This window comes from Cricetulus griseus, chromosome 3, assembly GCF_003668045.3.
Source record: "Cricetulus griseus strain 17A/GY chromosome 3, alternate assembly CriGri-PICRH-1.0, whole genome shotgun sequence".
NCBI lineage: Eukaryota > Metazoa > Chordata > Mammalia > Rodentia > Cricetidae > Cricetulus > Cricetulus griseus.
The window spans coordinates 113,933,229-113,949,316 of NC_048596.1; the positions used below are offsets into that span (position 1 = coordinate 113,933,229).

Consider the following 16,088-nt stretch of genomic DNA (forward strand, 5'->3'; position numbering starts at 1 on the left):
TGCCCATGTCTTTCCCAGGGCTTCCTGGGGGCCCCAATGGATGCTGGGCAGTTAACGTGTGTTCATCAGCCTCCCTGAGGCTGCCCTGTGCTTCTTGATGCAGCCCAGCCTGGCCCCAGCCCCAGTTCTGGCAGCAAAGATCTGCTTTTACTGGAAAGTACACTCAGAGTAGCCGAGAGCAGGCTACAGGCAGTGTTGGGGGACAAGCTTTCAACTGTCTGAGTGATGTTGCAACAGAGAGGGAGAGGGTCCAGTTACAGGGGGTTGTGGCTGCTGTGCCCTGCCGGTCCCTCCTCCCCTCTTTGGAGAGCAAATGGGGCACTGTAGTGCCATGGGGTCTAGGGAAGCAAAGCTGGTATTTGAGCTGCCAGTATGTGAGGCAGCAAAACATTCTTCAGGCCTTATAATAACCCATTTGCAAAAGGGAATCTGGCACTCAGACAGGAGAATGGCTTGTGGTGGGCAGTGAGCAGCAGAGCTGAGGACATAGGCTGCTGGACTCCAGGGTCAGTGCTCTGTTCCCTGCCTCTTCTGCCTTCTCTTGCCAGGGTGTGAGCACATGAGCCCAGCCTAATGCAAAGTTTAGCCTCCTATTTGTCTATCTTGTGTCCATGTGTATGGGTCTGACCTCGGCATCCTGTCTTCTGCTTTCCTGCCCTCCCTCCTCTCTGTGTTTTCCTCTTTTTTTTTCTTCCTCCTCTTGTTCCTCCCTCCAACAGCTACTTAGCATGCACTTTGTACCAGCCCTGTGCTGGGTTCCAAGGCTGTAGAGGGAGATGTAAGCCACAGTCCCTGGCATGGGGAAGTCACAGTTATTGTGTAAGGCAGATACACAAATGAAAGACAGGCATGAAGTGCTTTGAGAGGGTGGGAGGGCAACCCTAAATTCAGTGATGTAATTGGCAGGCTATGTCATGGAGGGCATCCAGGTGGAGATGACAGGGGCAAAACTTGAAAAACATACAACTTTGCTGAGGAACAGTAGCTGGCTAGTCTTTCTGTCAAAGGGATGTACTGTAGTGACCCTGGGACGTGGGAGAGATAAGGCACTTCTGTAGGAGATGAGCCTGTGACCTTGGCAGAGATTTAACATTTTTATATACCAAGTCAGTCATACCAAGACAATAACAAATGAGGAAAAGAAAGGATTTCTTCATCTTTAAAATGTTGCTTTCTGATACGGGGCAGGAGGCAGCGTTCCTCAGATAGTTGTGTGGGCAGAGAGAGTGAGGCCAGTTACTGCCTGGCACGACTAGGCACAGTCCTCCTGGGATTCTATCTACCCCAGTCTGAAATGACACCGAGGGAGGGACCTGAACCCCACCCCTCGGAACACCTCTGACACCCTTAAAAAGCCAGAAAAGATGAGGGGGGATTCAGTTACCTCCCCCTAGTTTGGAGCCAGCAAGACCCTGTAGTGTCCCAGTTAATTGCCAGGGCTCTGCTGGGTGGGGCAGCTTGCGTTCTCACCCTGTATGTCAGCCAGTGAGAACTGGCTTTCCCTTCTTTTTCCAGGTGGAGAGGCTGGCAGGGTGCTGATGCTTAGTAAACCACCCCAGTCTTGTCCTTAAAATAGCACCACCCAGACTGGGACCACTCCCTCCAGCTTTGGGTTAACCCATTCCAAACCTGACTAACAGATGGGGAAAGTGGGACAGGCAGAAACCTCCAGCAGCTCAGCTTGGCAAAGTGCACTTCTTCAGCCATCCAGAGGATGCTGGGTTCACATCTGGCCTCTGCATCCTGCTGGGTCCTCCTAAGGGAAAGGGTGGGAACTGCAGCACCTTCCAAAGGCAACTGAACTGCAGACACTGGATTGGTGTTCTTCGGGTTACAGCTGAGCCTCAGTAACTTCTGTGCAGGGGAGGCTGTTCCCATCACTCAGGTTCTGCACTTCCAGTGACTTCCTTTGTCCTGTAGCTCTGAAATAAGGTCTCATAAGTAAATTCTGTTCCCTCGAGGAGAATATGCTCGCCTGTTTCCCTGGCCCGAGGCCTTGAGGGGCCAGGATTAAAGTGTATGTTTTTAAAGTGCTATTTAACCTGAGTCTAATCATACGAGTTAGATGAAGGAAATGTCTGTAAGGGCTCTTTGTAAACCGTAAAGTACAAACAAATGTGGAAAGCCCATTACAAGGCACCAGTCATTTATTTATTCGCTCAGTTATGTGTTGACTCATTCTGTAAATGTTTATGGAACCCTTATGTGGGCCTGGCGTGTTTGGGGGACCCTGTGGTGAACAAAGCAGATGAGGTCCCCATCTGGGGGACTGTATTCTAGATGGGATAGATTGATGATTCACAGGGACTCAACTAGGCTAACAGGTCACCCTCCAATGGTGGCAAGTTCCCCAAAGGAAACAAGTAAGGGTAAGTGGAGAGCTTGGGGGATGGTCACTGAGATTGAGTGGACAGGACAGGCTGTATTTAGACAGAGCCAGCTTCCAAAAGAACTGGAAGGGGAGCTTTCTTGGGAGAGGTGCAGCTGTGGCAACATTAGCTTGATTTGTTTGAGAACCAATTCAAAGGCCAAGGTGACCGTGGATTCAGTGAGCAGGAGGTTCCCAGGGTAAGGGATAATGGCAAGAAGCACAAGGGATGCAGGCTTCTCCCATTATTACATATTCCTGGGCCTGTTAGCATACACACTTCCCCCCACCCACGTTCTCTCAATAACACTCTGCACTTGGAGTTTCTGATTTCCCTTCTTAGACCAAGCATGGGACACTGAACTCAGTTCCCAAGTTCTAAGCAAGGCCGAGCTCTCCCAGCTGCTTCTTCTTTGCTTCCCTTGGGCAGCCATGAGGCCTGTGGACTGCTGGGCAGAGAGGGAGGGTCCTCTCCTTCAGAAGGCCTGATGTCCTAGATGTGATGGAGTTTCCAATCTGGGGCACAGATTGCTTAGGAGGAGTCAGGGTCAATCAGGGTTCTGACTATACTTGGGAACGAGTTCTCTCTTGAGAAGAGAGAGAGAGAGAGAGAGAGAGAGAGAGAGAGAGAGAGAGAGAGAGAGAGAGAGAGAGGATTACCTGAAAATAGTGGGAAAGGAAAAATCTGGACTCAGGCCAGAAGATGGGGGAGGGTTTGGCTCTTGATGCAAGGGGCACCAAGGATCTTCCTCAGGTTCGGGGTACAGGTTCCTCAACTTTTCTGCCAGAGGGAAGTAGCCATGGTAAATAATGCCTGTTGGGGTTCCAGTTACACTGTTTGGATACTTCAAGAGAGGCTATGGGTGCACAGAGCAGGTGGTGCTGACCAATGCCCCCATCCCAAGTACTTCAGAAATTCCTGTCCCTTCCTCCAGACTTAGTCCCACAATAGGGGACTGTCCCCATGCCTGCGGACAAAGGCAACTTTGTGTTCAGAGTGCCCTCCCAGGACGTGTCTCGTGACCACCCTGGTTGGCCAGCAGTGGATGAGCCTCTGCAGTCTTGCATGGGATGGCAAGGGCGCCCTGCATTTTCCCCCCACCCTTGTTAATGCATTGGGACCTGGAACATTTGGTAGAGTCTCAGAAAACATGCCAGAGAGGCCACATAAGGGTCAGCCTGTTGCTCCCAGACAGTATGCTGAGGAGAGGTATATGGGAAGTTCTCTTGGGGCAGATGCCACCCTGAGATCAGGCTCTCTGAAGGGACATGACAGGGAAAGGTATGCTGGTCACACAATAATAAACACTCAGGAGGGCCATGTCTCAAGACTGGTTTTCAATGGACTTCATGGAAGTTACGCCACTGGTCTGAAATGGCGCATGCTCAGTATCATGTGGCGCATCCATGGCTGCTCCAGAGCTGGCTACTCCTTCTGCAGGGTGTGACTGGGACCTGAGAATATCCCTACAGTCAGTTAATCTGTCAGGAAAAGTGTGGCACAAAGGCTGGAGACGGGGCTGGGTGATGGAGTGAGGAATACTTCGTTTAGAGCCCCTGTGTGATAATTTGCTAGCCATGACCTTGGAGAAAGTTTCTTGACTTGCTGATCCAATGTTTAAATGTGACTCAAGGTCAGCACAGAGTGAGTAGGTGTACACTGAATTTTTGAGTGGCAACTTTGTGATGTGGTTATGATAGCACTTGGGTTGCCAGCAGGATGGTGTGGTGATTTTCTTTTTTTTTTCAGTGCTGGGAATCTAACTCAAAAGCTTGCACATGCTTGGCAAGTACATGGCCACTGAACTACCATTCCTTGTCTAAATTTTGTGTTGAGATAGTCTTGCTTAATTGCCTAGGCTGGCCTCAAACTTGTGATCCTCCTGCCTCAGTCTCCTGAGTAGTTGGGGGTCTTAGGTGCATGGCTATGAGGCCATGTATTGCTGTGCAGTGACATTTATGGAAAACTTCTGGGAGGTGCCAAACCCTTGTCTGTAGCCCTCCTGTCTTTCTAATCATACCACTGCTGCCTGTGAATGTCAGGGACACTCAGGGACAGAGCAGGAGTCTCACTGTGCTTTGGAAAGGGCCACCGCCTGGGTTCTCCTGCCAGCCCAGATGGTGGACTTTGTTCTGAGGTTCAGCTCTCATCCCTGACTTCCCTCTGTTTGGACCAAGCCTCTCATGTGGAGAAGTCAGATGGCTCTGGCTGGGAGGGAGTGTTCGCACAAATCTGTGCCAGGTTGGACTCACTCACCCAGCGTCACCTGTCCAGAGCAGGTGGTGAAGGTAGCATCTGACAGGGCGTGCCATTCCCCTGAGCTGGGATGTGACTCAGCGCTGGCCTCAGTGTGAGAGAGTATTCCCCACTTACTCCAGCCTGGGCCTGGTACCCTGGCAGTGCGGATGACTGGTGCTCTGGTCCCTGCAATTGGAGAGAGAAGCAAAGGCAGAGACATCCTGAAGGGCTGCACCAAGAGGGCCAGGTGAGTGACTGGCCCCTCATTTAGTGTGTGGAGCCAGTGAGCATTTCCTGTAGGAGGAAACTGACTCTTCTGAATGGCGAGTGATTTGGTTGCTAGAATGTAATATTCCATTTGGAGGCTGTCAGGAAAGGCTCAGCGGGGAGAGTTGTTTGTGCAGAAGTCTGGGTATCACCCTGTTGTATGATGGGGCTTTTTTAGTCATGGTGGGTGGATGGATGCTCTAGTTGTGGGTTTGAAGTTTATGGCTCCCAATTTGGTCATGTCCTCATTGCTGGGGTGGGGAGGCAGTTAGAAAGTGGAAGGGAGGCAAAAAGGCCTTGGGTACCTGAAAGATGCTTTCCTGTTGACCTGGTCGGGTGGGTAACTATGAATGTGTATGTCTGATGGCTTTGATGGAGAAAAGAGAATTCGCCATGCTTGTAGGCTCCTGCACTTGGCTTTTGACCAATTCCTGCTCTGGTTCCTTCCTAGAGGTGCTAATCCGATCCTCCAGCTCTTAGTGTGATTGCCTCTTGTTGGGGACTCAGGTGACTAACATGAGAGAGAAGAGAAGCAGGTGCCCTGGAGTCACAGGGCAGCATCTCTCTGTCTGCTCTTATTTGGGAAAACTGTCCCTTTCTGTTTGATCTACCCAAAGATGGCAGCTGAAGCCATGTTGGAGCCTCCAGAAGTAGCCTGGGGTGACTACTCTCTATAGCTTCCCTCCTTATTTAGTCAGCTCCCTGAAAGAAGATTACCAGACCACTGCTTTCTTTGTCCTTCTCTCTGCCCTGCAGTTACACAGTGGCCAGTTCTTCTGAGCCCAGCAGAGGCCCTTCCCTTGCCTAGGAGCTGCCAGAATGCCCTGTGGAAGTGGAAGTGGAAGCTCCAGCTAGGCACTCATTCCTTACTGCCTTGCCCCTTCTTAGGCATTGTTCCAGCCCCAGACACTGCGCTGACTTCTTTTCACACATTGTCCATGAGGTCACGTGTTGTGGTTCCACCTGAATGGTGGGGTTCACTCAGGGATGCCTTCTGGGCCTTACCTGCAGCCTCTGACTCCGGGCTTCATGCTCATTACTGTCCCAAGACACACCTCAGCAAACACAAAGTGGTTATATATGCTCCGAGTAAAAACATAACAGAACAGCATTCACTGGCAAGGTGGCTGGGGGTAAAGACACTTCTCATATAAGCCTAGTGGCCTGAGTCCAATGCCTGGAACCCCAGTGATGGTGGAAGGAGAGAACCAAATCCACCAGGTTGTCTTCTAGTTTTCCCCATGTGCATGCTTGCACACACACACACACACACACACACACACACACACACACACACACACACTTAAAAAACACTATTTTTTTCGAGTCAGGGTTACTCTGTGTAGCTCCGACTGTCCTGGATCTTGGTTTGTGGACCAGGCTGGCCTCGAACTTACAGAGATCCACCTGTCTCTGCCTCCTGAGTGCTGGGATTAAAGGCATGCACCACCACCACCTGGCTTCCTTGGAGGTTTAAAATTTAAACTAAATTTTAGAATTAGTTTCTGAATGCTCATACAAAGAACTGAGGCAGAAGTATTTTAGGAGAAATCAGACCAAAAGCCAAGGACCTGCCTTTTTGTCAACTCTCTGTTTCCTGTCTTCTGGATCCCCTCATGAGAAACCTGAGAACTTGGGCAGGTAGGGCACACCTTGAGTTGAATTTGGTCACAGCACAGAGCTCATATTCCTAAGGAGCAACTTAAATTTTAATTGCATCCCTGTCCCCTCTTTTCTACACCCTCAAGCTCCACTGCCACCAAGAGATTTGTCTGAACCAAATGCCAAAGGGCCACACAATCTCTGACCCCTCATTCAGCTCCCAAGTCTGTTGGCACGGGTAGGTCTTTGGTGAGATGCTCCAAAGAGTCACATCAGCCATAACACTTAACTCAAGCATCTGCTGTAGAAATTCCCACACAAGGAATAGTGTCCATCTATGTCTGTGGTCCCCAGTAGGCTTCAGGGGACCATGTCTTTGTCCTGTGTGACCCAAGTGCCTGAATCACAGTGAATCACACTTAGAAACTGACTGTTGTATGGATGAACACCAACCGTGATGCTAGAGATTGGAAAGACGCTGCAGTGGGTAAAGTGCTTGCCACCCAAGCACAAGGACCTGAGTTCAGATCCCCAGTACTCATATAAAAGTGGGCTCAGCAACTTGTGTCTGTGAGCTTTGCACTGGGCAGACTGATAGGCAGATCCTGGGGCTTGCTGGCCAGTCAACCTATCCAAAACAGCAATCTTCAGGTTAAAAAGTAAGATTGCTAGCAATAGAAGAAAGACATCTGTGTTGACCTACTGCCTCCAAGGGTGCATGAACAGGGGAGTACATCCATGTATATAGCTCTTGAGCATGTGCATATTGCAGAGAGTGTGCTCCTGTGCGTGTGCACAGGCACACATGCACACACACTTTATCAGGAGAGGGAATTCTTTGTGTCTGCACTGCCTATTAGACTGGCAATACATTTCTGTATGTGAGATGGGTCTTCATCTAAAAATGCAGCTCACTCTTGGCAGCCACACACTCCTGTACATGGGTAACAAAACTTCAAGACAGTGAAAATAAACAAATGGCTCTAAGAGCCCCATGGTTCTGTTTGGGAGGCAGCTTGGAATCAGCAACAGCAATGAACTCCAAGTTCTTCTTTCGGATCTCTGCTGAAATTAGGGCCCATACGTGTCAGTCTCGTAATTAGACAAGGTTGCCTGGTGTCTGCCAGAAACACAAAGAGGTCCCTGCCCGAAAGAGCACAGAGCAGATGGGGTTGCTGAGCGCAGCTTGTGCGTGAGCACGCTGCCTGGGGAGAGGAAGGCAGAGAATCAGGAGCTGTGCTGCCTGCTACATGCGTTGCTGCAGGAGAGAAGTTGATGCCACAGAAGCAGCAACTAGGCTGCTAGCTCCCTGCACTGTGACCCAGATGTCAGGACCCATGCAGAATAAGGATCTTCATGGGTCTTGCACCGTGGGGCCAGAAGTACATCTGTAATGGACAGGTACAGCAGCTAGGATATGGCTGCCCTGCTCTGCCAGCTGGAGGTGGTCACCACCAATATGCACTTTGGCATACCCACAGGCGCTCCCCGCGGCTGGGATGTCAGGGACCGGCACCCCTTCTCTTCTGCTCATGGCATCTCTTACCTGGCCAGGCTAATCGTGAGTAACTCTGAGTCCTTTACTCAATCTTGCCCCAGCATAGGAAAAAGCTCAGCAGGGAACTTAGCCCCCAAAAGGTGACAGAAAAGGGTCTATTGAAATCAGGATTCTTCCACATCAGGCAGTGCTGTGAGACCCAAGGGCACATAGAGAGACTCAGAGAATCCAATGAAATGAGAACTCCAAGCACACATCCCACAGAAACCACCTGGAAACATCAAAGGAAGCTTCAGGCTCATGGTTTCCAATGTAACTCTCAAGTAGACTGGGAATCAATACAGATGTTGAGAAATTCAACATCTGTATGTATATATGTAGGGTAAACAAATATAGAAGATCCTTCACAAAATCAATCTTTTTGCATGTGTATGTGTGTAGTGTGTGTGTGTGTGTGTGTGTGTGTGTGTGTGTGTGTGTGTGTGTATGTGTGTGTGTGTGTGTGTGTGCTCCCGTGTGTAGGCACACATGTGGGTGGCTGCCTGTGTATGTATGTGCTCTTGCATGTGAGGCTCAGAAGTTGGTGTGGGTATCTTCCTTATTGATCACTGAGCAGGGCTTTCACTGATCAATTTGACTAGCTTAGTTATCTGGCTTGTTCCGGGGAATCTCTTGGCTCAGCTTCCCACATGCTGAGTTTATAGGTAGGCTGCCACACCAACTGTGCATTCCTCTGGGTGCTGAGGTTTGAAACTCTGGTCTTTATCCTTGAAGGGCAAGTGCTTTACCACTGTGGCATCTCCCTTCCACAGTCATATATTTCATGAACTTTCTAGTGTTTTTTCTTTTTCTAGCACAGTAAAGGTATTGTGTGATGAAGTTTTGTTTTAGTTATATTAGCTTACTTATTAATTCATAAGCATTTGCTTACCTGTGTATCTTATTGTGGCTAATGGTATATTTCATGGTATTAAAAAATGTAAACTCAAACTTTGATTGAGATCATAGAAGCTTAAAAAAACAAGCAGTATTCTAGAACCTCAATGAGACAGAGAAGTGTGGGGATGTGACCCTGTACCCTGGAGTGTGCCAGACTTCTCTTTGGCCACAGAGGCCATTTCCCTGTTGTCCAAGACAAGGACTTCTGGCCCAGTTGGCCATGAGCTCTCCTTTCTTTTTCTGTCCTTATGTTTGCCTAACTGGGTGAGTAGATCCTTGAGCTACAGCAAGGGTCTGAGGTCAGTAGCTGGTCCAGTCTCACATGTCTGCCCTTCCTCTTTTCTCCTCATCCTCCAAGGGTGGCACACAAGAGCAGGAATGGTCACAGCAGTTGCTGAAGGAGGTTGGGAGGCTGCCATATTTGCTGCACAGGTGATATCTGGGCAGCATGTTTTTCCCACCACTGAAATAATCATCAAAAGCAGATAATAAAGTATGTCTGCATATGAGAGAAAGAGAGAGAGACAGAGAGAGAGAGGAGGCAGGCCATATGAGCTGTCAGCCTCTCTCTGTGCAAATGATAGTTCAAAGAACACTTAGAACACTTACTCATCTCATATGCCATCTTACAAAGTCAACCTTAACACATGCCAACAAATAAAAACCACATGCCCAGATACATCCCCATTGCTACAAAACAATTAAGCTGTAATTTTCTAATAAAAATCAAGAAACTAAAAGATACAAAATTGAAAATTAGTTGACAATAACCACAACTCTCTTGTTGAGAATGGAGTGTAAGCTGAAGGTTAAAGCTTCAATTACTGACCTTCTAAGAAATGACCTAAGTGGGCTGGGACTGTGACTCAACAACACCTGCCTAGGTTGTGTGAGCCCATCTACAAAAATGAAAAACAAAGTAGCTAACCAGTTAGGTAACAACAATAATACACTTGACATTCAAGATTCCTAGACTGTGGATGAAGGAGTCAGAGGAGACTTTTTAGCTTTAAGTAATAGTGACAAAATGGCAGACATGGTGACAGTAGTCAACTGACAGACTATATTTCAGAAACTGGAGTACTTACTATGTTTCCCTATTTGGCTTTATTCCAACACTTTTGGTTTTTTTACTTTAATATATGTTCGAAACATTTAAAAAATTCTTTAAGTAATATTTATTAGTTCTTTGAGACTGTCATACATATCATTTTTGTTGAAAGTGTATTTTATCTAAATTACGTTTAATTAAAAATATAGAAACATTTTATGGTATCAACACAGCATATTTCTTTCTTTTTTTTTTACAAATGCTGGTGCTACTATTAATTATTATTTTTTATTTTTATAATTGTAATTAGACCAATTTTAAATTAGAAACAAGCTTTTTTACATGTCAATCCCAGTTCCCTCTCCCTCCCCTCCTCCCCTACCCCCCACCCCCATCTCAACCTCTTTCTGCTCCCCAGGGAGAGTGAGGCCTTCTATGGGGATCTTCAAAGTCTATCATATCATTTGGAGCAGGGCCTAGACCCTCCCCCATGTGTCTAGGCTGAGAGAGTATCCCTCTATGTGAAGTGGGCTCCCAAGTCCATTCATATACTAGGAATAAATACTGATCCACTACCAGAGGCCCCATAGATTGCCCAGACCTCCTAACTGACATCCTTGTTCAGTCTGGATCAGTCCTGTGCTGGTTTCCCAGCTCTCAGTCTGGAGTCCATGAGCTCCCCCTTGTTCAGGTCAGCTGTTTCTGTGGATTTCTGGAGCCTGGTCTTGACTCCTTTGCTCATCACTCCTCCCTCTCTGCAACTGGATTCCAGAGTTCAGCTCAGTGTTTAGCTGTGGGTTTCCGCTGCTGCTTCCATCAGCTACTGGATGAAGGCTCTAGGATGGTATATAAGGTACTCTTCAATATCATTATTGGAGAAGGGCATTTAAGGTAGCCTCTCCACTATTGTTAGATAGTTAGTTGGGGTCAAAATTGTAGATCTCTGGACATTTCCCTAGTGCCAGAATTCTCTTTAAACCTATAATGACTCCCTCTATTATAGTATCTCTTTTCTTTCTCTCCTCTGTTCTTCCCTGACTAAATCTTCCTGCTCTCTCATGTCCTCCTCTCCCCTCCTCTTCTCCCCTTCTCTTTCTTCTAGCGCCCTTTCCCCTCCTCCATGCTCCCAATTAGCTCAAGAGCTCTTGTTCCTTTCCCCTTCTCAGGGGGAGCACATATGTCTCTCTTAGGGTCCTCCTTGTTTCCTAGCTTCTCTGGCAGTGTGGATTGTAGGCTGGTACTCCTTTGTTCTATGTCTAAAATCCATATATGAGTGAGTAATACCATCTTTGTTCTTTCTTTCTTTCTTTCTTTCTTTCTTTCTTTCTTCCTTTCTTTCTTTTGAGACATAACCTCTCTGTGTAGCTCTGGCTGGCCTGGAGCATGCTATATAGACCAGGCTAGCCTCAAGTTCACAGAGATACACCTGCCTCTGCCTCCTGAGTGCTTAGATTAAATGTGTGTTTCGCTATGCCCATTTCTCTCTTTCTTATTAATTCAGACAGCCAAGTGAGGTGGACCATTCTTATCCAGGATTTCATTTATCCTATTTTGAGTGTGTGTGTGTGTGTGTGTGTGTGTGTGTGTGTGTGTGTGTGTGCATAAAATTTACCAAGCAGTTTAAGTCCCTGTGTGAATTATTTCCCTCAGATCTTCCAGTGGCTAGCATAGCTATCTCCAGTTCATGTGGGTCTAAGCCACACAAGACATGCCATGTTTAACAGTGCAGAGGTAACTGGCAGACCCACCATTGGATAATGTGAACTCAGAGTCAAGCCTTTGGTCACTCAAATCATTCTGCAGTGACATTTCTGCTTGGAGCCTAGAAGTTGGAATGTCATAAGCACCGTGTCTTAACTAGCCCCTCCAGAGTATCAGTGCATAAATATGCTTGCTGGAGTTTTCCTAGATTTTCTTAAAATCAATTGCCTGTTTTACTTGTACCTCCTTATACTTCTTGCTCAAGGGGAATCCCTGCTCCACTTGGCCCTGTGCCCTCCAACTTCAGCTCCACCTGTGCCTTGGAGATTTAGAACCACCTACCAGGATGTCAAGAACTTAGCACCTGTGTGAGATATTCATAATGGCCTCTTAGGTACTTTCTAGAGTCCAAAATGTCTTTTTTAGATGGCTCTTAAGGTCACAAGGGTCAGTTCACGTGGCTTCTAGTCAGTCTCATGTCTTATGTCATTGGAGTCCTCCAGTCTGTGGTTCTAAGTGGGATAGTTTTCCCGTGTTGATTCAGGTGTCAGTGGGAGGGGCCTCTGAGATGCTCTTCAGATATTTGTCCACCATATGCAAAGTCCCTGCGTTATGGGAAGCCCCAGGCAGTACAGTCAGACTCATAGGGTAGAGGAAGAAAAATGACAATAGAATACTCCAACACAGCCTGATTAACTAGTTGGGATCCTAAGGCTCAGAGATGGTATCTGTCTTCCTGATCAATATATATATATATATATATATATATATATGTATATATATATATATATATATTCAGACTCTGCATGGGTCCCATGAATTCTATTAAAGATCTTCTTTGAGTAGGAGAAGGGACATTCACCTCTTCCCTTCATTTCTTATCTCTGAATCACTTTTCAGTTCAAGACCAAAAAATATACCCCCTGGGCTGGAATGGCCAGACTTCAAAACTGCCTTTGAAATAGGACACTGTGGGAGAACGCAGAAACTCCAAACACATTTATCAAAGCATTTCTCTTTCGCCACATGGTGATTTAAAATCCTCTCCAATCCTCCAGTCAGCAAATGATGTTCCGGATCGAAATGTAAGGCTGTTCCTCTAGTTCTGGCTTTGTCCAGCACACTGGCTGCATGCGAATTAGGAGGAGAAGGAGGGAGAGGGAAGGAATGGAGGAAGGGAGGAGGCGGAGAGCAGGCAAATGGACAATGGGGAAGAAAGGGAGGAAAGAAGAGAGAGGAGGTGAGGGACTGCAGAAAAGAAGGAAGGAAGACTTCCAGACCTTGCTCCACAGCCTGAGCATGGTCTAGAATTTTCTTCAAGGTCTCTAAAGGAAGCAAGTGTCCACTGGCTTGTAGTCCTGTCCTATCCGTTGGCACTGCATTCCACATAGAGAACGTCTTAACTGTAGTCAGTTGTCCTGAGCAACTGTGAAGACAGTAGTCCCCATCCCTCTTTTCCAGGTAATCTCCTGCATGACAGGATGAGGTGACCCCATGTAGCACCTTCGTTCTGTGGGAGGCCTGGCATAGAGAGCCAATCCTCTTCTGGTGTTTGGAGGTACACTGGCCAGGACATGGGAGAGCAGTTTGCTGGTCTGCTGACCTCCTCTGCGGTGGGAAGGCAGGAGGTCCCTTGAGGAGTGCCATGATGAAGCCCTTCTGTTTGTAGGAAACCTTAGGGCAGCCTTGTGCAGAAACCTTGAGGGACAGAGGAAACCTGGTAAGACACTGACAAAGAATCCTGGGACCTGGGGGGCATGTAAGAGAACAGCTATTGGTTTAAACTTTCAGAGAGTGCTGAGGAGGAGGGTGGCACAGCTGACCCCCCAGCACTGCTGACATTTGGTTCCATGAAAGAGCAATAGCTGGTTCCAATGTCCTGAGCACAGTTACCAAGGCTAAGCTGAGCCATGTGACTGCCATGCTGTGTTTTCAATTATTCTCTCTCCCGCCTCTGGCCTCTGTCTCTCTTAGTGCCAGGCCTGGAGGGAAGTCCCTTCCACAGAGGCCCAGCTCTCCATTTCTGCTCTTGCACTCCTTTCCCTTTCACATCTTCTGGGGTGACAGGGCTTCTGTGGGGCAGTCTTTGCTCTCAGATGGAGGACGAAGGCCTTGCCCCTCTGCTTCCTCCCTCCCATCCCATGGTCCCTGACCTCTCTCAGGAGAGCCCAGCCTTAGAAACAGCCACTCCCTGTATAAGAGCTTACTTTTTACAGCTGATAGTACTCAGTGGACACATTCTGAAAATCCTCATGGGACGTTTCCACCAAGGAATCTGACCCTCATCTGGCTGAAGTCCTGCATGCAGCCAGAGTCCCCAGCCAAGGAAGCCTACAGCTTTGCATCTCAGCCTCAAAGGACCCCATAGTTTCTTTGCTCTCTGGAGGATGCCTAGCAAATGATTGGTCATGGCTGGGCAACATGTAGGTTAGGAAAGGACATAGAAGAGAAAGGGAATAGGGTACATAATTCCAGAGTCTATGGAAATTGTTGGATCAAGTCTGCCAGAACCAGCTGCTATGAGTGGGAAAGGACAGAGTGAAGACAAGCTTTGACTAGAATTGATGAGGCTTAGGAAACTCTAAGGCCTTAGGAAGCCATTATTTCCCAGAACTTAGACCTCTAGCAGCAGACTAAAAGACTATTATTCCACGAAGATACACTTCTTAAGCCCAAACCTGAATATGTTGATTCACAAAACAGAATAAGCACCATACCTTCAGGCATGGCTGGATCCAGCTGCTGTATGATAGCATCTAGGCTTGGTTTTGTACACATTCTCTCCGTCCTTCTGTTCCCTGTTCTTTTCTCTACTTCCCTCCTCATCTGCATGGTTTCTGAACCTTCTCTGCCAATGTTGCTTTTCACAGAGTGGTGCTCAGCAACTCATTCTTAGATCTTCCCTGCCTAGTGCCAGAAAGCTCTAGAAGGATTTTCACACACAACTCATTGGTTTTCAAAGTTTCAAATGGCTAGTGTTCTAGTGCTGGTTGTGACACACACACACACACACACACACACACACACACACACACACACACACACACACACCCCATATACAGAAAACATCCCACACATCACATAATCCATACACCACACACACATACCATGCACACTCCACTGAGGTTGGTCTGAAAGGAAGGAGGTTCAACTTAAGTTGTTATCTACAGTGATTCTGGCATTGAGCTACCAGTTCTGGGAACTCGGAAGAATAGAGAGTTGAGACGTGCTGGAAACATCAGCCCAAGGGCAGCAGCAACGGTTTGGATTTGAAAGGGGATATCTGAAAGAGAAACAAGTAACAGGAAGAAAATGGCACTGCAAACTCAAAGACCTGGAACAGACCCCGAGCAATCCTCTAGAGACAGCAAATTTCAGCAAGCGGTTTGTAGCCTCTGAACTTTACCATTGAGGCTCTGGACACATTAAATGGGGAACTGATACAGAGTTTCCATGGCTTTAGGAGAAGGAAGCAAACCCCAGTGCTGGATCTGAAAGCAGTGGTGAGCTAAGGAGAGACATAGTAGAGCACAGAGAATTTATTCAAGAGTACCAGGATGTGGTGACAGCAGCCAGATTTGTGTGTTTTTCAAGATAGAGTCTTACCTTTCCCAGGGTGGTCTTGAACTCACTACATAACTGAGGCTGGCCTTGAACTCCTGATTCTCCTGCCTCTACCTCCTGGGTGCTGGGATTACAGGCACCACTGTACCTGGCCTAACACATATTTTAGGGGCAGACGAGGGTTTAGTGTGTTCATACAGCAATAGCCACACTGCATAGTTTTATGACGTTCACTGCCCTGTGCTTTGATCATCTTTCTGTGACACAAGGACAGTATCAGTGCCCACACTCCCTTTTCTGAGGACTGCATGGTAAAGCAATCAGAATGCTGCCTGGCACACTGCACTGACATTATGAAGTGGTCATCACTGAGTGCATGATGGAGGAAATATGGAAACAGCACATTTGTTGGCCAGTACTGGAGCACAGCTGGTGGCCATGAAGGTCTCCTTGTACCAATCTGCTCAAGAATGAGTGTGGCCTGCAGGGGTCAGAAGCCTGCCACCAAGCACAGTTGTCACTACAGGCTCACTCTATTGTGGCTGGAATCCTATCACATGAGCTAGATAGACAGAGAACACAGGGCTTTGGGATATAGGCAAGGGGTGCCTCATGAAATGACTGAGGCTGAGTTATGTTCTTTTTGTAATATTTATTTTTTTATTTAGTGTGTGCATATATATGGTCACAAACATTTACACCATAGCATGCGTGTGGAGTTTAAAAGTCAGAGGAAAACTTGGAAGAGTCAGCCTTCTACTGCATGGGTCCCAGGGATCAGACTGAAGTCCTGGGCTTAGTGGCAAGCATCTTCATTTGCTGAGACACCTCATCTTTGTCAGCCCAAGATGCAATAATG

At 47.5% G+C, this 16,088-nt stretch overlaps 1 protein-coding gene across 1 annotated transcript in view; it reads left to right on the top strand.

Moving 5' to 3' along the window:
- The first annotated feature begins 7,832 nt into the window (after positions 1-7,832).
- Positions 7,833-16,088, top strand: part of Il16 (interleukin 16) — an 83,829-nt gene continuing 75,573 nt past the window's right edge. Inside the window, exon 1 of the mRNA XM_027407558.2 lies at positions 7,833-8,037. Coding sequence (XP_027263359.2) covers positions 7,833-8,037 — 205 coding nt within the window. The remainder of the gene's footprint in view (positions 8,038-16,088) is intronic.